General features: G+C 47.5%; 1 protein-coding gene and 1 non-coding gene across 2 annotated transcripts in view; one reads left to right on the forward strand and one right to left on the reverse strand.

Annotated features, from left to right (window-relative positions):
- NOS1 (nitric oxide synthase 1) overlaps positions 1-23,012 on the forward strand; it is a 95,582-nt gene that overhangs the window by 63,124 nt on the left and 9,446 nt on the right. Inside the window, exons 14-21 of the mRNA XM_007455852.1 lie at positions 693-797; positions 1,326-1,384; positions 4,802-4,918; positions 9,097-9,271; positions 12,279-12,417; positions 12,639-12,717; positions 19,479-19,672; positions 20,934-21,103. Coding sequence (XP_007455914.1) covers positions 693-797; positions 1,326-1,384; positions 4,802-4,918; positions 9,097-9,271; positions 12,279-12,417; positions 12,639-12,717; positions 19,479-19,672; positions 20,934-21,103 — 1,038 coding nt within the window. The remainder of the gene's footprint in view (positions 1-692; positions 798-1,325; positions 1,385-4,801; positions 4,919-9,096; positions 9,272-12,278; positions 12,418-12,638; positions 12,718-19,478; positions 19,673-20,933; positions 21,104-23,012) is intronic.
- TRNAE-UUC (transfer RNA glutamic acid (anticodon UUC)) lies at positions 6,183-6,255 on the reverse strand. Its single transcript has one exon. It is a non-coding gene; the product is annotated as a tRNA-Glu (tRNA).

Consider the following 23,012-nt stretch of genomic DNA (forward strand, 5'->3'; position numbering starts at 1 on the left):
CTTTCCCTAAGGCGGGTATCTCAGACCTGTTTGGCCCAGGTCCTCCACACTGCTGGACAGAGGATTAGAAAGGAAGTGGAGCAGACAACTGGTCAAATCCAGCTGGGTCATTCCCAGCCTAAATGTGATCAAGAAGATTCCAGCATCCTTTGGTTGTAAGAAGGCCAGGAGTCTTAATCAAGATCTGTCTTTACGGGGGCTTCCCTGGTGGCGCAGTGGTTGAGGGTCCGCCTGCCGATTCAGGGGACGCGGGTTCGTGCCCCGGTCCGGGAAGATCCCACATGCCGCGGAGCGACTGGGCCCGTGAGCCACGGCCGCTGAGCCTGCGCTCTGCAACGGGAGAGGCCCCAACAGGGAGAGGCCCGCGTACCGCAAAAAAAAAAAAAAAAAAGAAAAAAAAAAAGATCTGTCTTTACTGACAGCCAGCCCATTGCCCCAGACTCTCTGTAGTCCTTGAGGCCACAGGTGACCACGGAAAGGTCCCACACTGCCAACAGCCATTAGTTCCACCCACTTGAGCCCATGGAAATAGTGGCACCCAGAACCTTTGGGTCTCCTTCCGAAGGCGACGGCTCAAGGTGGCTCATCTTCCCCTCCCCTCTCTTCCCCCACCGCGTTGTTCTCTCCTCTGCCCCTTCTCTCTTCTCGCTACCTTCTTCCTTCCTCTGCCCACCCCTCGTTCTGCCACGTAGGTGATGTCCATGGAAGAATATGACATTGTACACCTGGAGCATGAAACTCTGGCCCTGGTGGTTACCAGCACCTTTGGAAATGGAGACCCCCCTGAGAATGGGGAGGTGAGATGAGCTTTTACCTGTTCTGGCACGTGTTTCCATCAGCAGAAAAGAGGGGCATCGCTTATACCTGCTATTCAGTGGCAAAGCCTCAAAGCCAGTGACCTCAGTTTGGGTCCAAGTTCTGCCAAGAGTGGACGATTCCAAGTCTTCAGTCTACGGGTGTCCACTGACTAGCCGATCCCTAGTGAAAACGCTGTCACCTGAGTGAGCTCCCTCTTTGGAATGGATGCTGCAATCAAGAGCTTGGTGTCCCCTGCTCCAGATGAAAGAAGCAGGGACCATGTTTTTGTAGAAAGCCACAAAGGGGATTTGTGCGCTGTGGGGTGGTGAGGCGAGTCCACACCTGTAGCCCTTTATAAACAGCCCTCTTCCACATGTAGCATTGCTGCCCAGCCTGAGCCCCTGACGCCCTGGACCCCAGGCATCAGGCTCCTCTTTTGCCAGTTAGGTCCCCAGAGCCTCTCCCCGACCCCGTTCCAGATTTAATCATACATGCCTCACATTTTGCTTGTCTCTTTCGGCCTCCAGAAATTTGGCTGCGCCTTGATGGAAATGAGGCACCCCAACTCTGGGCACGAGGAAAGGAGGTAAGTGAAAGACCCGCCAGTGTCACGTGACACCCTGTGAGGGTAACTGAAAATTGTCTCTTGGCCTCTGGGGCTCACATCTGAGTTCTGGGTAGCTTTGTGACCTGAAGTTCATTTGTGACTGATTTTAGCCGGTGGGCGTCTGTCGTCCTCTGGGGCAGATTATTTGGTCTTTGGTCACTTCACAGCCCTGTGCCTCAGTTTCTTTTCCCATCACACTGGGTTTATTCCACCTGCATGAATTTTCTAACTTGTAAGAATCACATTAGAAAACAGATGTCAGCATCCTATGAAAAGTTGTGCACTATGTAAATATCTGTTCTTACTATGGCCGCCCTTTGGAAACCTAACATTCAGAATCAGTGAGTTTCTTCCCCGAGAACTTTTCCATCTGATGGAGTTGCATCCACTAACGTGGAGGCTGACCTCAAAAGATAGCTCGGGAATTCCCTGGCTGTCTAGTGGTCAGGACTTGGCACTTTCACTGCTGAGGGCCTGGGTTCAATCCCTGGTTAGGAACTATAGGATCCCACAAGCTGCGCAGTGCAGGCAAAAGAAAAAAAAGGGTATCTCATAAGGTGAAAAATGCCTGAGGTCAAAAGATGTTCCTGGTAAAATGGCATCTAACGTGGGGTTCGGTTCTAAAGATATTTCATAAGGTGGCAAACACCCGTAACCAAAATTACCTTTGAAAAAACCCTTAAATCCCCCCAAAGTAGAGAACATATGGCATGTGCATACAGAGCTGCCTTTCTGTGAGAGTATCTCAGTGTTTCCTCCACCACAGAACAGGTCTTAAGTTGAGCATTGGATGCCATGGCTGGCTGGTGGTTAGAGGCTGTGTTCTGCACAGCATCCCTCTTGGTTTTCTTTCAGCCAAGCACACATTGCCAAACTTGCCTACATTCCATATCCAGGGGACAGCTGAGTCCCTGGTGGTCAGCCTTCCTTCTGTGCTCAAGGCCAACATCTTAGTCCTCACTCTCCCTGCCTCTCTCCTTCCCACCCTATCCTGGTGGCCTCCAGTAGGTCCCCCTCACCCCTCCTTCAGGGAGAGATAGGGCACCATCCATTCTCCCCTCTAGGTACCCGGAACCCTTGCGTTTATTTCCCTGTAAAGGGCCTCCCCTCGCCCGAGGTGACACAGAAGTCCACGGTCTGGCTGCAGCCCGTGACAGCCAGCGCAGGTGGAACATGTGTGTGCGTGCACTCGCCTGTGCATGTGCGTGCACACGAATGTGTGCACGTGTATGCCTTGCGTTCATGTGTGTGCATAAGTGGTGTGAGCGCTTGTGTGCATGTTGGTAGGTATGTGTGCGCATGCCCAATGCTGCAGCATCCAAGGCCACACCCAGGTCTCAAGGAGACCTGAGTTCTAACCCAGGCTGTGACACTAACGCGCTGAGTAACCTTGAGCAAACTGCTTGACCTCTCTGGGCCTCGTCTTTCTCATCTGCCAAATGGGGAGAAACTACCTCTGCCCCAACCACCTCTGGCAGCTGTTGCAAGGATCGAAGGATAATAACAAAGAGGAACGCATTTGGAAAAACCTCAAGCCTCATACAAACACAGTGCTGTTATTTTTACCCCACAACCGTCAACCATCCTTCCCACACTAACAACACAGCCACCCCCTGATATGTTACAGGACTTATTTGGAGAAATGACTCAATGTGAGACTATTTTTAGGGCAGCAAATACACTTACATATATTTAGAACTTTCCTGATGCTGGAGCAAAAACTTTGAAGAACATCCAGCTTAGAAACCCTGCTGCCAGAACGTGCAATTTCTTTTTTTGTCTTTTGCACTCAGATTTGTGTGTTGAGTTTTTGTATTTTGGGTTTTGATTTGAGAGTTTTATGGAGTTTTTTAGTTTGGGAGTTGATTTTGTTTTGTTGCTCTTGGAGACATTTTTGGTTTGGTTTGGTTTGGTTTGGTTTTTGCCTTATCTGAGAACAAGACTTACCACTTTTAAAGGAAAACTGGAAAACCATTCATGGTTTTGTTTTTTTTAAATCTCGAGGCTCCTGAGCCTCTGATGCTGAGGTCCCAATGACATCTTTCTTCCCCTTTGAAACAACTTCATAAGAAATCCATTCTCTTTTCAGGCTGTGTCAGTGCTGAACATTTTTCAGTTTACTTGAAATGTGAAATGTGAGAGACCCTTGAAATGTCTAAAGACTAAAACTTTATTGAAAGAGAATGTTGTAATGGTTACCAGTGGGGAGAAGGAAGGGGGAGGTGCAAGATAGGGATAGGGGATTAAGAGGTACAAACTATTATGTATAAAATAAGCTACAGTGTTATATTGTACAACACAGGGAATATGGTCAATATTTTATAATAATTATAAATGGCGTATATAACATTTAAAACTTGTGAATCACTATATTACACACCTGTAACAGTATCGTACATCAGCTATACTGCAATTTTTTTAAATGGAAAAAAATTTTTAAAAAGAAAGAGAATGTTGAATGGGGTAGTCCTGCACCATCCAATAAAGCTTTCTACGGGCATATAAATGTTCTATATCTGTACCATCCTGTACGGCAGCCACTAGCCACTCATGGCCATTGAGCACTTGAGACGAGGCTAGTGCACGTGGGGAACAGAATGGTTCATTGTATTGAATTTGAATGAATTTAACTTTAAATAGCCACACACAGCCAATGGCTACTGTAGTAGACAGCACGAGCGCAGTTCTTGGCTACTCAGTGTGAGGAGAGGAGACCAGCAGCATCTCCTGTTAGAAATGCAGAATCTGAGGCCCTACCCTGGACCTACTGAATTAGGATGTGCTGCTTAACAAGGTCTCAGAATGATTCCTGTGCTCATTAAAATTTGGGAAGCAAGGAAACGTGGTCTGATGGGTTAAGGAATGGACTGTTGTTCTTTCTTTCAAGCGTGGTCCGAAACTTTTCTCTTTTTTTTTTCCGTTTTAATATTTTTTTATGGAAGTGTAGTTGATTTACAGTGTTGTGTTAATTTCTGCTGTACAGCAAAGTGACTCAGTTATACACATATATACATTATCTTTCATATTCTTTTCCAGTATGGTTTATCACAGGATATGGAATATAGTTCTCTGTGCTGATACAGTAGGACCTTGTGGTTTATCAATTCCGTATATAAAAGCTTACATCTGCTCCCCACAACCTCCCACTCCATCCCCCTCCCCGCCCCTTCTCCTTGGCAACCACCAACAGGTAGCATCAAATGATGTCTAGGTGTCATTTTTGGCAGGCAAGGGTGAGTTGATACATTCTAGACAAAGCCATAGGTGTGTTATGGTCTCACTCAAGACCCAAAGGAAGGCCCTAGAACCAGGACTGGTGATTTGGAGAGGCATGGGGTGTTGACCCCAGGAAGGGGCTCCAAGCCAGAGCTCACAGACTCTCTTTCATCTTGGCAGGAGCTACAAGGTTCGTTTCAACAGTGTTTCCTCCTACTCCGACTCCCGCAAATCATCGGCTGATGGGCCGGACCTCAGAGGCAACTTTGAGAGTGCGGGACCCCTGGCGAATGTGAGGTGAGTGGGGGGCCCAGGGTGTCAGGGACGACGAAGGCTCTTGCGGAGCTGGACTGAGTTAAAAAGTGGGCTCTTTCTTGGGGGCCGGGGGGGGGTCTCCCTTCCATGTCTGTTTATCCCTCGAATAACCAGCTGCACTCTGGCTATTTGGGGACATCCTCCCCCCATTAAAGCACACGACCTGGGCCCCTCCTGTGGCCTCTTCCTGTCACCCAAGCTTCGCCCCATCACACAAATTCCACATCATTTGTGCTGAAGGATGTTAGTGCCCCACCCGTCACTCAGCGAGCTCCCTTTGTAAGTGCTGTTACTGGAGAATGAACTTGAGTTGGTGTCCAGGAGTCTCAGAGATCCAGTGAAAGTTAACATAGGTTAATATCTACTCCTTTTAAATCTACATTCATGGGGCTTCCCTGGTGGCGCAGTGGTTGAGAGTCCGCCTGCCGATGCAGGGGACACAGGTTCGTGCCCCGGTCCGGGAGGATCCCACATGCCGCAGAGCGGCTGGGCCCGTGAGCCATGGCCACTGAGCCTGCGCGTCCGGAGCCTGTGCTCCGCAACGGGAGAGGCCACAACAGTGAGAGGCCCACGTACCACAAAAATAAATAAATAAATAAATAAATAAATAAATAAATAAATAAATAAATCTACATTCATGCTTTTCATCTCATCCTCCTCCCTTCTGGGGACACACTACCATGACCCAGTGGTTCCCACCCTTGGGTGCTCATCAAAATCACCTGGAGGCGTTTGCAGTATACAGATAACCAAGCCCCACTTCCAGAGATTCTGATGTAGTTGGTCTAAAATTGGACCCAAGCATTGCTTTTTCTCTTTTTGTAAATCTCCCTAATTGCCTCCAGTGTGCAGTCACATTCAAAAAAATACTGTCCTGACCCCATGTCACCCAAAGCATAGTCACATCCCATGAGAGCATTTTAGATTGTACATGGACAGATGTTTTATATTTCAATGGTTGTGAATTTGGTTTAATGGGTATTTGGAAAGAAAGAAAGCTGGATGTCAAGCCCTTGGTTTGACAGACATTGGGCAAGATGAGGCTTGATGTAAGCAGTGTGTTCAGGCCCGGCCACGAATCTCTTAGACCTTCACCAACTGAACCTTCTCCAAGCCGGCTCAGGACAGTGCTTAGCAGACGATAGAGATCACAGGGTTCCTAGATATTCAAGTATTGTTTTCATCAGTACCCTTTTTTTTTTTTTTTTTTTTTTTTGGCTGAGTCACGCGGCTTTCAGGATCTTAGCTCCCTGACCAGGGATTGAACCCGGGGCCATGGCAGTGAAAGTGCCGAGTCCTAACCACTGGACTACCAGGAAAGTGCCCATCGGTACGCTTGTTAATAAACTTTATCTATTTAAAGCAGTTTTAGCTTCACAGCAAAATTGAGGAGAAGGCACAGATTTCCCATATACTCCCTGCCCACCCACACACACACACACACACACACACACACACACACACAGCCTCCTCTACCATCAGCATCCCCCACCATGGTGGTGCATTTACACAACTGATGAAGCTACACTGACACACCATTGTCACCCAGGGCCCATAGTTTACATAGGGTTCACCCTTGAACTGATGGGTTTTGACATCAGTTCATTTTCTTTAGCTTGACGTTGAAACATCCATGGTTTGACAGTCAGACCTATTTTTCCCTTACTAAATCTATCATGGCTTAGAGCAGGGGTTGGCAAACTACAGCCCATGGGCCCAATTCAGCCTGGCCACTGTATACTTTTGTACAGCCCATGAGCTCAGAATGGTTTTTACAGAAGAACAATTACAATTTATTTGATGATAGAAAACATTACCTTTGAACCCCAATTAAGCAAAATGCTATCCCTCCAAAAATAGAATTCCATTCTTCTCATTAGTAGACATATATAACTAAAAAATTGTACCCAGCAACTATTATTATTATTATTCTATTTTTAATTTTGTCCAAAAGTATGCAGGAATATATTTTCTTTTTTGTCATATGGGTATCTACATAATAGCTTTGATTTTCCTTCTTGGCCTACAAGCCTGAAAATATTTACTGTCTGGCCCCATGTATAATAAGTTTGCCAACTTCTGTTTTGGAAGCTTAAAATAGGGATTTTGAAACCATAAGATGAAGACTGTGATGAAATGTGAACCTAGAAAGTGGCTGTGACACAGGCCTTCAGGTGCATCAGGAAGCATGTTAATGAATTAATCACCCAGACCAACTCTTAGTGAACACCAGTGGGTTTGAATAGCCAGTGAGTACAAATTAAAAGCAAAGTAAACAGCACCACTAAGTAAATAACAGTATGGGTGGTAGTCAAGTGTGGCGGGTGTCTCGAACATAATAAATATTGGAGGTTCGGGGAACAGTGCCTTAACCACAAGGCATGACTAGCACGAAGAGTTTCCAAAACTGTGTTAGGCTAAGGGGGGTGGCTGGGAGGCAGAAGTGCTGCTTCCTGCATCCTTTAACCAGTCCTCTCCTGGCCACCTGCTCTTTCCACCTGTCAGGCCACTGCCCTGCGGGGGAAAAGGTGAGGAATCCAGCTGAAGGAGGATTGTGGGTGAAGGACTGCTGGGGAAACATGCGACCTCATCCCACATCCTTCCCTTGGAAAGGCTCTGGAACCCCAGGGAAAGAAGGGCAGGCGAGGAGAGGAGGATGAGATGAAAAGCATGAATGTAGATTTAAAAGGAGTAGATATTAACCTATGTTAACCTTCACTTGATCTCTGAGACTCCTGGACCCCAACTCAAATTCATTCTCCAATAACAGAGGGTTCCTTCCCAACTTGCCCCACCTCCTTCCCTCATCCTCCATCGCAATCTTTCACCACCCTGGCTCCATCATTCTAAAAAAGAGATTCAAGAGCAGAGCCAGACCCTGTAAGGAGTAGGCTAAATAGCCCCACTCCTTGACTTGTCTGAATTGGCCGTCACCACGGAACCCTCCAACATGGGAAAGAAGCAAGTTGGGGTGTTGTTCGTATCCCACTTATAAACCTGTCCATCCAGTCCCAATGAGGTCAAGACCCACAGCCAGGACCGAGTCCTGGAAATGTGACATCAAGTCTCTGCAGGACTGAGGGGCCACCTGGGACACAGCCCTCCACTTCCCAGACTTCAGAAAAATCTCATTAACTTGACGCCCATTGATTCAAACACCGACACTTTCTTGGTGGTATCTATGCAAAGAGACTTTGTGAAGCAAATCAATTTCACAGATACTGCAAGGGGTGGAGCCAGCATATTTATAAACCTTTCAACCCCTTTTAGAAGAACCTGTTTACACACCGACACTGGATGTGTTAATGACAAGTCCTCATCTCCTCGTTAACACAGGTCCCCTAGAACTGCTATGCTAGGGTTTTCATTCTCTTTGTACTTAAAACTAACCTGATTGTATCATGAGTAGAGTCAAGTCTTCCTCTAATGTAGACTCATTTCCCCAATTAGTCCAGCTTAGAAATGGACACACAAGAAACAGCCAATTTTTCTGGGTCACCACTATCCCCAACTCATCCTCCTTAGGACCAACTGGGACTTTTCTCCTGAGGACAGTAGTACCTAGCAGAGACCAGAAGGAAGGGAGAGGAGGGCTGGGGGCTCCCAGGCTTAAAGACGGCCTTCCCCAGATGGGCTTGGGGTAGTCTGACCATCACGGGCTAAACACCATCCTTCTGGAGATACCAGAGGTCTTTGTCTGCTTGGGCAGCCATAACAAAATACCATGCACTGGGGGGCTTCAACAGTAGAAATTTATTTTCTCACAGTTGTGGAGGCTAAAAGTCCAAGATCAAGGTACCAGTAGGATTGGTTTCTGGTGAGGCGTCTCTTCCTGGCTTGCAGACAGCCACCTTCTTGCTGTGTCCTCACATGGCCTTTCCTCTGTGAGCGTGTGGTGGGGGTAAAGAAAGAGAGAGCGCTCTCTGGTGCCTCTCCCTCTTCTTAAAGGACACCAGTCCTATTGGATTAGGGCCCCACCCTTATGACCTCATTTGACCTCAGTTACCTCCTTGAAGGCCCCATCTGCAAATATAGTCACATTGGGGGAGAGTGCTTCAACACATGAATTTGGGGGGGACATAACAGTCCATAACCCCAGACACCCCCCCACAACGCCTCCCCAGTCCCCTAGCCTGGAACTTCTGTTGTCTTCTTGGCAGGTTCTCCGTGTTCGGCCTTGGCTCACGGGCTTACCCTCACTTCTGCGCCTTTGGACATGCCGTGGACACCCTCCTGGAAGAGCTGGGTGGGGAGAGGATCCTGAAGATGAGGGAGGGGGATGAGCTCTGTGGGCAGGAAGAGGCTTTCAGGACCTGGGCCAAGATGGTCTTCAAGGTAACCATCTGCCCAGATCTCAGAGACCCAGGGGGAGAAATCATGTCCCCAGTGACCCCCAAGGACAGAGTACCTAAACCATCAGAGATAGAAGAAACTTGAGAAAATCCTTGGTACTTCCCTCATGTATCCAACCAGGAGACAGCTTCAAACAATTCAGATGAGTTTGGGTGGTCCTAAATACACAGTTTCCAACCAGAATCCAACCTCCTGCATTAAGGGTAAAGAGTTGGTCTATAAAAAATTATAGAGTCTTGGAATTTCAGGGCTGGGAGGAATCCATCCCTCACTCACATTTGGTAGACAAGTAAACAAAAAAACATAGTGTTGGTTAACCAAACCAGGGGGCCATGCCTCAGGCTGGATCTCAGATCTCACCAGTTTGTCTGCTTTGACAATCTTATTCCTCTTGTGCTAGATCTTCAGTGACCTATACAGCAGCCACTAGCAACAAGTGATCATTTAAATTTAAATGTAAACTAAGTAACATTAAATATGATGAATGGATAAATTAAATGTTGTGTGTCCATACAGTGGAATACTATTTGGACATAACAAGGAATGAAGTGCTGATGCATGCTACAAGGATGAACCTTGAAAACACGTGCTAAGTTAAAGAAGCCAGACACAAGGGACACTTACTGTATGATTCCATTTACATGAAAAATCCAGAATAGGCAAATCCATAGAGACAGAAAGTAGATTAGTGGTTGCCAGGGGTTTGGTGGCGGGAGTGGAAAATGGGTGTGGCTACTAATGGGTACAGGGTTTCTTCTGGGTTGAGGGAAATGTTCTGAAACTGGATAGTGGTGGTGATTGTACAACCTTGTAAATAACATATATACAACTAGATGTAAATTAACTAGAATTTAAAATGCCACTCCTCAGCTGCACAAGCCACATTTCATGTGCTCAATAGCCACTAGTGGCTAGTGGTTACCATATTAGACAATTAGAATGTTTCCATCATGATAGGACATCCTATTGGGTAGCATTATTCTAGATATGAGGTCAAGAGAATAAATGAGCAATGGCCTCCATAGGCATGTGGTGCGTGGTGCAATTGGCCATCCTGGGAAAAACAAAAAAGCAATGAATGTGGACCCACCTTTACCTGCTCCTTCTTTGGCCCTGGAATGCATTGTTATCAGCAGCCCCAGGAGAAAGGGGACTGTGCAACATTCTGTCATTCAGTTGACACTTTTCATCCTCACAAAGGAGCAAAAGGGGAAACTGAAGCCCCTGAGCTATAAGGATACGTGAGTGAGGAGGCTGTGTTGATAAACTTGTGCCAGCATTTCTTCCTAGGCAAAGAGAACCAAGATAACCCATCAACCCATCAACCCATCCACCCACTCATCTACCCACCCTCCCTCCCTCCCTCCATTCCTCCCTTCCATCCATTCATCCACCTATCCATCCATCCATCCAACCACCCATTCACCCATTCTCCCATCTACCCTTCCATCAACCCATCCACCCATCCTCCTTCCCTCCATTGCATCCCTCCTCTGTTTATACCAGGAGATAATTGTGTGGTTCTTGACTTCAATCGGGCAACACTGGGCATTCCAGAAGCAGGGCCTGTTACAAGCTATCATACCTTTTAAGCTATCACATCCCTCATCCTCCCAGCCAACTCCCAGCCCTACCAACCACTAAATCTACTTTGTGTCTCTATAAATTTGCCTATTCTGGACACTTGATATGAATGGAATCATAATATGTGGTCTGTTATAACTGACTTCTTTCACTTAGCTTAATGCTTTCCTGGTGCATCCACATTATAGTATATATCAGTACTTCATTCCTTTTTACAGCCAAAGTAATATTCCATTTTATAGATATACCATATTTTATTTCTCCACTCATCAGCAAATGGACATTTGGATTATGTTAAAATCAACATGAGGCCAAAAAATGGTATTAAAAAAACGTACCTTTGAAAACCTTTGGAATTATCCATGGTTTTTAACCTCCAAAAATCTGAATTCTGAACAGTAATTCTAAGAATCAGTAAAGTTGGAGAACTTATGAACTTGGCAAAAAAAGAAAAAAAAATCTTATACGCAGGTATCCAAACATGCAATATATTCTGCCTTCACTATAATTTTTAAATCTTTAGAGGAAGATAGGAAATTTCTAAGGTTTTTACTTTCTTGTTTAATGTTAAGCCTCTGCAAAAGTTGGTTTTAGAAATAAATGACATAAGAGAGTTACATATTAAATAGAGGTTAGGTCCCAAAGTCAATAGTAAATGTGGTATGTCCATCCCGTCAAAGGCACTCAGAAAGTAAGGGTGGATTGGTTGATGAGTGGATAAATGGATGGAGAGAAGGATGGATGGAAGGAAGGAAGGAGGGAGGGGAGGCAGAGAGGATGGAGGGAGGATGGATGGATGGGTGGATGAATAGAAGGATGGATGGATGGAAGGAGGGAGGGAAGGCAGAGAGGATGGATGGATGGAAGGAGGGAGGGAGGGAAAGGAGGATGGATGGATGAATGGAGGGATGCAATGGAGGGAAGGAGGATGAGTGGATGGGTTGATGGATGGATGGATGGATGGATAGGTGGATGAATGGATGGAAGGGAGGAATGGAGGGAGGGAGGGAGGGTGGGTAGATGAGTGGGTGGATGGGTTGATGGGTGGGTGGATGGGAGAATGGGTGAATGGGTGGAGGAATGGATGGATGGGTGGAGGAACGGAAGGAAGGAAGAAATGGAGGGAGGAGGAGGGTGGGTGGATGAGTCGGTGGATGGGTTGATGGGTGGAGGAATGGATGGATGGGTGGATGAACGGAAGGAAGGAAGAAATGGAGGGAGGAGGAGGGTGGGTGGATGAGTCGGTGGATGGGTTGATGGGTGGACGGATGGATGGACGGATAGTAAGACTTGGAGCTGTTGATGGGTTGATGGGTTGATGGATGGACGGACGCTGTGACTTGGAGCTGTTGGGAGGCACGCTGCTGGCTGAAAGAGGTCACTGAAAGCCCCGTGTGTGCCACAGGCAGCCTGTGATGTGTTCTGCGTGGGAGATGACGTCAACATTGAGAAGGCAAACAACTCCCTCATCAGCAATGACCGCAGTTGGAAGAGGAACAAGTCCCGCCTCACCTGCGTGGCCGAAGCTCCAGAACTCACACGAGGTACCTCCCACCACACACCTGGGGAGACGTTCATGAGTGTGGGGGGCAAGGAAGACAGGAGTCCTCACCTCCGAAAGGGCCTTAGAGAAGGTGGGCTTCATTGCTTTCGTCTCCCTTTAGTTCAGTCCTCCCGGTAAAGAGAGGGTCAGGAGAAGCTGGAGACCTTTTACTGACAACTGTTTAACTCCATCACAGGAAGACCGTTGTTGTTCTTCCCCCAGGTCTATCCAGTGTCCACAAAAAGCGGGTCTCAGCCGCTCGACTCCTCAGCCGTCAAAACCTTCAGAGTCCTAAATCCAGGTAGGAACACCTTGGCCCCCTTGGGGTCCCCACCTGTGCCCCAGATGCCACCCACAACAAGGAAGGAGGACTCCGAGGACTGGCTTCCTATTACCGTTCTAAGCGTCCTCGAGACCCCCTTGCCACTAGCATCTTGGTTTCCTGCTTTCCCTTTGTCAAGCTCCAACCTGCAGGGATGAAAAAAGTAAATGGTGACGATCCTTGTGGAAAGGGGAAAGAGAAAGGTTTTTCGAGGAATTTTTAATAGAGACTACACCCTTTTCAGACTGCTAATGTTCATTGTAATGTGCATCTTAGTCAGAAATCACTTAGGGGCTTCCCTGGTGGCGCAGTGGTTGGGAGTCCGCCTGCCGATGCAGGGGACACGGGTTCGTGCCCCGGTCCGGGAAGATCCCACATGCCGCGGAGCAGCTGGGCCCGTGAGCCATGGCCGCTGAGCCTGCGCGTCCAGAGCCTGTGCTCCGCAACGGGAGAGGCCACAACAGTGACAGGCCCGCGTACCGCATAAAAAAAAAAAAAGAAAGAAATCACTTAGTCCTGACATCTCCCTGTGGGTAATTCTTCTCTGCTATCCTGAGAAATGCCTGCTCAGTCTCTGTTTAAATTCCACTGGGATGATGGGAAGTTTATTAACCTGTAAAACAGCCCCGTCTGTGTTTTGAGGTCCTGATTGTTAGAAATTATCTTCCTATTCCTTATAACCAAAGCAAATGTTCCTAGCACTTCATTTTGATCCTAAGTTGCACTCTCCAGTGACACCCAAAACAGAGTCAGTTCTTCCAAATGAGAGAGCTGCCAACAGCCAAGGACGGTGACCAATCTCTCCCTGGTCCTCATTCCTTCCAGCTGTTCTTCCTGAGACCTGGTTTCCCAAACCTTTTGCTTTAGTAAAAAGACACACTCTGGGGCTTCCCTGGTGGCGCAGTGGCTGAGAGTCCGCCTGCCGATGCAGGGGACACGGGTTCGTGCCCCGGTCCGGGAAGATCCCACATGCCGCGGAGCGGCTGGGCCTGTGAGCCATGGCCGCTGAGCCTGCGCGTCCGGAGCCTGTGCTCCGCAACGGGAGAGGCCACAGCAGTGAGAGGCCCGCGTACCGAGAAAAAAAAAAGACACCCTCTGTCCTGCTGGAAATGTCATTCCCAGCCGTGGTCACAGTGCAGTGGAGGTCCTGTGATCACTACCAAGTGCACTAAGGCTATTATTACCATCCCCGATCGGGATAGGGTGCTCTAATGCCGCCCAGGATTGCAGGTGTTGTCCTAACAGCCATGCTGCTCTCCCATTAAGCTTACGTCCTTGCTGCTCGTGGACTTGAAGTCTTTTCAGAATGATCAGGCCAGGTCTCTGCATCCCTCTACTTGTATAAGTAAATTTTTTGGCAGTAAAGAAAGTCTTTGCATTGATCCCTGTTGAATGGAATCTTTTTCACTTTGCAGTTTTGGCCCATGAAGATCTTTTGAGATCTTGATTCTTTGCCTGGCATCGTACAAAGGGTGGGCTCTCCAGCTGGACAGCCATGGATTCTGACCCAGTGCTGCCACGTGTCAGCTGTGTGACCTTGGGCAAGTCCCTTGGGTCTTCTGAACCCCTATCTCCTTACCTAAAATGAGATCGATGGCTATAAAGATTGCCAATGTTTATCTAGTACTTTCTGTGTTCCAAGCCCTGTTTTGAGTCCTCTCTGTGCAGGATCTCCCAGAGTTCTGACCAGCCCAGGAAGTAAGTACTAGTATCATCCACGTTTTAAATATGAAAAATGACAATTAGAAAATGCAAGTGACCTTTCAAGACCACGCAGGCTCAGTTCTCTGACTCCAAGGTCAAAATGCCAAATGGCTATACCTATGGCCTCACCAGCATCACAAGGCTGCTGTATTAGAAACAACACACACAAAGCAACTAGCGTATCCCTCATTCCCGTTACTATTCCTTACCCATCCCAGCTTCATACACCTACAAATTTAGTATGTGTGCTTTCTACGTGGACTTAAAACCTTTCTTTTTAATTGGAGTATAGTTGATTTACACTGTTGTGTTAATTTCTGCTGTACAGCAAAGTGATTCAGTTATACATACACATACATTCTTTTTTTTTAATATTCTTTTCCATTGTGGTTTATCATAGGATATCGAATATAATTCCCCGTGCTATACAGTAGGACCTTATTGTTTATCCATTCTATATATAAAAGCTTACATCTGCCAAACCCAACCTCCCACTCCATCCCTCCCCCAACCCCCTTCCCCTTGGCAACCACAAGTCTGTTCTCTGTGCCTGGACATAAAACTTTTGATAAAGTGGTCAACAGGATGGAGCCCCAGGGCTCTCATGTTCTCTCCCAGATCCTCAAACACTAAAGAAATGGATTGGGAAATTAATCCATTTGAATAATTAGTTAAATGCAATATTCAGAGCATAATGATGTCTGATACAGAAAGGGACTCTGTATTTGAAATACGCATTGTACTCCCCATTTCCATCCTGTGGAAAAGTACAACTTCAGTAGCATTGGAAGAGAAGGGACTAAGAATCTACTGGAAATTTCTTTCAGTGACAAACTGTGAAAGCCCAGATAACAAAAATTACTCTCCAAACCATAGTTCATAAAAAGCAAGGTAATTTGCAAATGTTTTGATGCTAAGTTGGACTGTAGTCCCAGAATAACCCCCGATCCACCTCTGGAAAGGACAGTTAACTCTGAGTGACTTACAAGAAGATATTTCAACAAGGTTAGGAACCAGAAGACCGTATTAAAATCAGTTATGGATTAGCTCAAAAAGGACCAAATGGTGCCTAGACATTTAACTCTTTAAAAGCACACTCCATAGCACTACCTATTTTCAGGCTTACTACCATTTCCAGCTTTATACGGTTGTTGTTTTGTTTTTGTTTTTGTTTTTTAAGAATAACTGAGCAAAAAAGCATGACTCTCTCTCCTGTTTTCCCCTGCCCAAGGCCAAAGTCCAGCTGTTTGAGCCAGGAGACCATAGCAAGATATCATGCATCACACACCCACCACTCCCACCCCCAGCAAGAGACCCTTAATTGCAAGCAAAGTGCTTAAGAGGAAATAAGCCACCTTTTGAAGGTGATCCTTGCGCTCTAAAGAGAAAAGTCACCGCAGTTACTGCCTGGCCAGGAAATAAGTTTTCTACATACCGCAATTAGCAAACAATACAGAAAAGAGTATAATGGAGCGCTAATGGGTGGGGTGTGGATCATAGGTCCTAGAAGTCAGAAGGAGGAGGGGAAACGCCGGGTAGGCTTTAGATAGGCTAGTGAATAGAGGGGGGACATCTAGGAAGAGAGAATAGGAGCAAAGATGCTGAAGGGGCCCTGAGCGCTGGGGTATCTCAAAGAAAGATGGGACATTATAACGGAGAGTACTTGATGGGAGAACTCTTAATTCCCAGCTACCCTCTGATAAAATTGCTTCTCTCCAGCCTTCACCATCTCAACAGAAGACATCAATATTTGGCTTAAGCCCAAGACTTAAGCAGCCTCCCTGCCGCCTCACTTTCCCTCCCACAACCAATCCAACTCTCAACTGGTACTGTGGGTCTTGTGTTTCAACTACATCTCAGATCTACATCCACCACCTTAAGCAAGGTCACGATCGTCTGTGGTCTGAGTGCCTGCCATAGATACCTAACTTGTCTCCTTGTTTCTTGACATTTCTCTCAAAGATCCATTTTCCAAATAGCAGGCAGACTAATCTTTTAAGAATGTAAACGGAAGCCTGTCCATCCACAGCTTCACATCCTCCAGTAGCTTCCCACTGGACTTAGGAAACCTTCAAACTCCTTTGCCGTGACAGGTCATGACAAGACCCTCATGATCTGGCCTCTGCCTAGCTCTCTGATCTCCTCTGTACCACCCACCCCTGTGTTGACCCCTCTTCCAAACACTCCAGTCTTCTTTCCCTTCCTCAAATGTGCCACACTTTTTCCAACCTCGGGGCCTTCGCACATGCTGCTTCCCCTTTCGGGAACACTCTTCCCCCAGATCTTTGCATGTCCGTTCCTTCTCATTCTTCAGATCTCTGCCCCAATGTCAAATCACCAGAGAGGCCTCCTTGACCATACTTGTCTGCCAGTCACTTACCCCACTGCCCCCACCCATCAGTATCCACCCATCCTCATCACCAGCCCCACCTGAGATCTTTCTAAGTTATTTCTCAATGAGAATCAGGCCCATTGTTATCTTTATCCATCACTCTCTCACCAGTGCCTAGAACAGTGCCTGACACTCAATACAAATTTGTTGAAGGTATGAACCTTATTCACTCAAACTGCTCACAACAGACACTGTTTACTCTTTTCTTTGAAGAACGAACATGAGCTAATTTTTTTTTCCATTTAATGCTGGACCTTAGCAGACTGTTCTTTCATCTGCGAACCTGTCATTGAACCATTGCCAAGTGTGTGTGTGTGTGTGTTATGCTCCTGTAGGTGAATATAAATACATCACAGGCAGGGGATACTCTGGGGGAAAGGGCTCAAATGGCTCTGCCTTCCCAATGTTGCCCTTTTTGCCTCCCCTAAAACTTTTCAATGGCCCATATGTGTCCCAAGCTTTTTTTTTTTTTTTTTTTAAGGCTTAGAAAATCCTATACTTAGAAACCCCCAGCAGAACTGAGATGTAAGACAATTAGTCTCCAGGCTACTGCTACCCACTGGGGGATCAGCTTCCTGCAAAGCTTCAAGGACCAGCCCACTGCCCACCACATGGTCCTAGGACCATGCAGCCATTCACTGCCGGGATTCTCCACATGCCATGCCTGGTCAGCGGCTTGCAAAGTGTCCGTGGTCAAATTCCCGGCAGAGCCGGGGCCCACCTTGTGGCCCACCTGCCAGCTCCATTCCCATCCCTGCCTCTTATCCGCCTGACCACCTTCGGCTACGTTCAAGAGAACTTAGGGGAAATGGCTGTGCGTGTGAGCCAGCTCAGCAAGTTCGGGTCCTCCGCATTTCTATTTTGTACTGGCCAAAGGAACAGAGGCAAATATACTTCTGAAAGAAATCATGATGATCTGGGAGAAAGTGGGAACTGATTTGTGGGCCTTTCAAAGGCTTCCCGTGGTAAGCGCTGGAGGCTCCCAAATTAGCAACCCCACAGCGCCCTCTGCTGGTTGTCAGCCTCTGCCAATCCCCTTCCTGGAGCTGGCAGGGGGTGATGATTGATGCCTTGCTCTCCAGGAACTAAAAAATTGGTATGAGCTCAGAACAGAATCAGTCGCGCAAGCGCATTTAATGGGTAAGATCAGTGCCCCAGAGAGAACAAAATCTGCCCAGGGAAGGAGAGTGGTACCCCACACCCCACCACCATCATTCACAATTTCAGTTACCAAGTCCCCCCCCCCATACTGAGGACAGGGGTGCCATGCAAAATATGCCAGCACAACTATTTTTAATAATGGCGGCTATTTGCAGCACAAAAGGGCCCTTGGCTGTGCCAAAAACTCCTTTAAATAGCGAGTCCCATTGGTCTATTCAAGTGCTGATTTACATACCGCGGAGAATGTAGAAACTTGACGTTGAATATCAAGTGTCTCTGTCAACCAAAAACCAGTTGGCAAGGAAGAAAAAAGCGGATCTGAAAATGCGAATGTAACTCAAAGAATACAAAAACAATTTGATTTACCAAAGTGTAGTCATCCATCCCAGAGTTTTCAGGTATACAAATGTGGTATATCTGTACTCAAACTTTAAAGAGGACCAGAATAATCCTAGTCTGAGGATTCATTCTTAGCACAGAGCTCCTGCACTTGCAATCCAAAAATCAAAAGAAAGGGCATGACCTGGCAGGCATCGACGAGTTTCTCTCTGGGTGTTCTCCTTAGTTCCATAAATTTCATAATACCATGGGATTTATGCACAACGAGAACCTGAGTTGAAGGCCAAGTCCTTTCCCCTTTTCCATGACAAGATGAGGACCCTGGTTGCAAAAGCGGGTGGAGCTTGGGATTTCTAGGAGAGATGGAATTTCACAGAATGGGGACATCATTGCCTGTGGCTCCAATGGGCTAGTGGTTCCTGGCAGAACTCTGATTGGTACAGAGAACAGAGCCTATTCCAGTAGCTGGTTAATCCTGAGGGTCTGAGGTTCTTACAAACAACAAATGTTTTTTGAACGCCTACTATGTGCCATGCACTGTCCTAGGTGCCAGAATAGAACAGCGGAAAAAAAAACAGACTAATTCCTTGCCCTCTAGAGTTTATATTGTCCTGGGGGCCAGGGGGCAGGCAGGGGGGGACAGACCACAAAGCATGTAAAGGAGTAAACTCTGCCGGAGGTCAGTTGGTGGTAAGTGCTACGGAGGAAAGAAAAGCAGGGGCAGGAAGCCAGGAAAGCAAAGATGTCTGGGAACTGAACCCTGGGGTGCTCCAGTGTCCAGTTAGGGGAGATGAGAAGGAACTGGCAAAGGAGACTGAAAAGGAGCAGCCAGAGAAGATCAGGAGAGCCTGGGATGCTCAAGAGAAGGGTATTGAGGAGGAGGAAGTGGGCAGCTGCGTCCAGTGCTGGTCGGATATGACCACAGTGAGCACTGGGGGCTGGCGCTCAGATTTGCCACGAGGAGCCTGTGGGTGACCTTGCTGAAAGCCGCGGCGTGGAGTGATGGAGCCAGAAGTCTGATTGGCCTGAGCCCCAAAGAGAATGGAAGGAGGGGAGTTGCAGCCACAAGGACAGACAGAGGAGCCAAGGAGGTGGGCGGAAGCTGGTGGCCCTCATCCCACTGTTCCCCTGCTCTACCCTCCAGCCGATCAACCATCTTCGTGCGTCTCCACACCAACGGGAATCAGGAGCTGCAGTACCAGCCTGGGGACCACCTGGGCGTCTTCCCCGGCAACCACGAGGACCTCGTGAATGCCCTGATCGAGCGGCTGGAGGACGCACCCCCGGTCAACCAGCTGGTGAAGGTGGAGCTGCTAGAGGAGCGAAACACGGCTTTGGGTAACTATGGCCGGGCTACACCCAAGGGTGCCTCCCTTCTCCAGGGAGTCCCAAAGGCAGTGGGTATCTGGGGAAGACACTTGTCTTCTTAATCACCATTCCAGGTAGGAGAGTGGGTCTCTGTCACCCCCAGCTTAAGAGACTGAAGACTCCTCCTTTCTCATGGTTGAATAACCTTGGCCCAACTGGCTAAGCAAATGAATGTCCATGAAGCCAGGACGTTGATGGTTCATCTTCGAGCCAAAGGGGCTTCTACCTTCCTTCATCAGCTAGACACTGATCTTAGCAGAGGCTACTCGTCTAACTTGCTTCATCACCCCTGCCTCACTGCCACCAAGTAAATAGCAGCTGGAGTCCGCCCATGCCTCCTCTTAGAATCCAAAGGCACCCTATGAAGCTCAGTGGTCCATTGGGATTGAACCATATTTCTGACCAAATTAGATCAAGTCCCAACCTGTTTCAGGGACCATCCTTGACATGCCTATTAAATAACTTTCCAAGGTAAATGGGTCTCCATGCTTCATCTCAGTAGCCGCAGGTGAGCTCAGAGCTCAGGTACAAGGAACTGCAGTGACCATACATGGTAGCCCCGGCTACAGTGACACATCCCCTCTGCAAGGGAGCGAGGACACAAAGTCAGGGCAGAATGTGAAAACAGTTTGTAGCCAAAGCCTTATTGAAAATCCCTTAGGAAGGTACCACTTTAGAGAGACATACCTTCTCTTAATAAATCCAACCCAGACAGTTCTTTCTCCCTGTTGGAACAGTACGTTTTATCTTGAAGTAGAGGCTTGTGTGTAGGGGGCTGTACTGGAGTAAAGTAAACAGAAGCAGTATTGCATAGTAGTTAGAACATGGTCTGGAGCAATACTGTCTGACTTTATGCATTTGTCCTGTGTGACCTTGGGCAAATGCCTTAACCTTTCTGTGCTTCCATTTTTCTCAACTGCAAAATGGAGATAATAATAGCACCCACCACATAGGATTGTGATGAGGATTAAATGAGTTAATAATATTGACTGATTTTGGACAAGCTTCTTGCATACAGGAGGTGATCACAGGGTCCCCAGGACCCTGGGTATAGATGAGGGACATGGGAGGTGGACAGCCGAGGGGTTACTTGGCTCTGGGGCAGTCTGGCTCTGCCCAGACCCCATCCTCAGTCCCAGAAGCAGATCTGGCCTCCCTAACTTGGACCTAAGCCCTCGGAGCCCAGACTCTCCTGCCCTACCCGTCTCTCACCTTCTCTGTGCCTCCACAGGGGTTATCAGTAACTGGACCGATGAGCATCGCCTCCCACCCTGCACCATCTTCCAGGCCTTCAAGTACTACCTGGATATCACCACGCCTCCAACGCCACTGCAGCTGCAGCAGTTTGCCTCTCTGGCCACCAGTGAGAAAGAGAAGCAGCGTCTGCTGGTCCTCAGCAAGGTGGGTCCCTGGCCACATACATACAACCTTACCTCCTCCTCGTTGGAGAATTGTATAGTTATTGCAACAGTTGTCCAGCAGATGGCAGTCTTGAGCGAGGGCTGCCATAGTCTAGTTTGCAGGTCACCACACTGGCTAGTCCATTTTGGCTAATCTTGGCCATCTCTCTTCCTTCTAACTAAGGTCTAACAGAACGAGAGAGCGACCGCATTGAATCTCAGAGTTCTCTGGCTACAGTCGAAATTGCTGTTCTAACTCCTTTTCCTCCTGCCTTTGGAACCCTTGAGCCTCCATTAGTTCCATCAGAGCCCATGCTTAGAAGAAAAAGAACTTGAGAGAATCCCCCAGTGCCCTGTTTTAAAAATCAGCTTTTTCAGTGCTGAAGAGCTATAGGTGTGACTTCAAGATAGAAAAGGCCTCTGATGGTAAGGTAAACCAAAAAGCACAGCTTCTGCCGCCCTTGCTTAGAAACCAAGCTGCAAAAAAAATCCTAGCTGGGGGGCTTCTCTGGTGGCGCAGTGGTTGAGAGTCCGCCTGCCGATGCAGGGGACGCGGGTTCGTGCCCCGGTCCGGGAGGATCCCACATGCCGCGGAGCGGCTGGGCCCGTGAGCCATGGCCGCTGAGCCTGCGCGTCCGGAGCCTGTGCTCCGCAACGGGAGAGGCCACAACAGTGAGAGGCCCGCGTACCATGGGATACTCTGCCATCACCTCCAAAATTCTGTGACTTCAGCTCCAAGATTTTCTTATTAACCTTCTGTTTTCTGAAGGTAGTGACATATGAATATGCTAGCTCTGGGACTTTCCTGGTGGTCCAGTGGTCAACACTCTGTGGTTCCACAGCAGGGGGCACAAGTTCAGTCCTTGATCAGAGAACTAAGATCCCCGCATGCCAAAACAAACAAACAAAAAAAAAAAAAAAAAATCCTAGCTGGGAAGACCACTCAGATTTCTCCCAGTGGGACTCCTCCCCAGTAAGCAAGCCACCAGAAAATGATGGTTTCGCTTTCTTCTGCTGTGCGGGAGAGGGCATCAAATGGTGGCACAGGAAGTGCTGTTTTTAATTCAGGGAGTGCATCTTACTTAGAAATATGAAAATAAGCACCAGAAAAAAACACTTAAAAGAACTATACGTGGTTACCTCTAGGGAGCTGGAGAGCATTATCTTTAATCGTAAGTTTTGAAGAGTTATTTAACTTTTTAAACTCTGTATACACATAACTTTGATTTAAAATTTTAAGTAATGGAAGGGGGATAATCTGAAGAGGGAACAGAGCTTGCACCCTTTGCACAGGATTATTTAAAGTAAAATTTGATGTAGCTGTATGTATTAATCCGCTTCTTCCAAAAAGCGCAAACTCCATTAAAAGAGCGAGGATTTTTTTTTTATTAGGGGAAACACCTGAGTGAGAGAAAATGGAAGCAGAGTCAGATAAGACTGAGAGAACCATCAGACCTCAAAACAAGCCTGACCTCAAGTGAAGGAGACGGCAGAAAGTTTGAATGGAAGCGTATAGGATCAGATCCATGTCAGTTTTCAGGGGATGTCAGTTTCAGTGAGCAGCTGCTGGGGCTTTTGGCCAATTGAGCCCCAGCAGCTCGAAGTCAATGAGGCTGGGGATCTGGAAAGCACGTTCTCCAGAATGCCATACCCTATCGGTAGAGCAAGGATGGGCTTTAGGAACATGGGGAAAAGCTTGGTTATACAATGCACTGGTAATAGGCTTTACCCCTCCTTAAAATCTGAGCCTCTTATAAGCTAAGGGCAGCTTCTAAGATGTAGGAAAAATAACTCCGGAGCCCCAGAGGGTTCCTGTGTTCCCTAGTAACACCTGGACTTTGCTGTCAACATTGCCCCTGAACATGGTCCTCCACACCCCAGCCTGTTCCTTCGGGGCTGTCTTTTACCAT

Source organism: Lipotes vexillifer, unplaced genomic scaffold (genome assembly GCF_000442215.2).
Source record: "Lipotes vexillifer unplaced genomic scaffold, Lipotes_vexillifer_v1.1 scaffold970, whole genome shotgun sequence".
Lineage (NCBI taxonomy): Eukaryota > Metazoa > Chordata > Mammalia > Artiodactyla > Lipotidae > Lipotes > Lipotes vexillifer.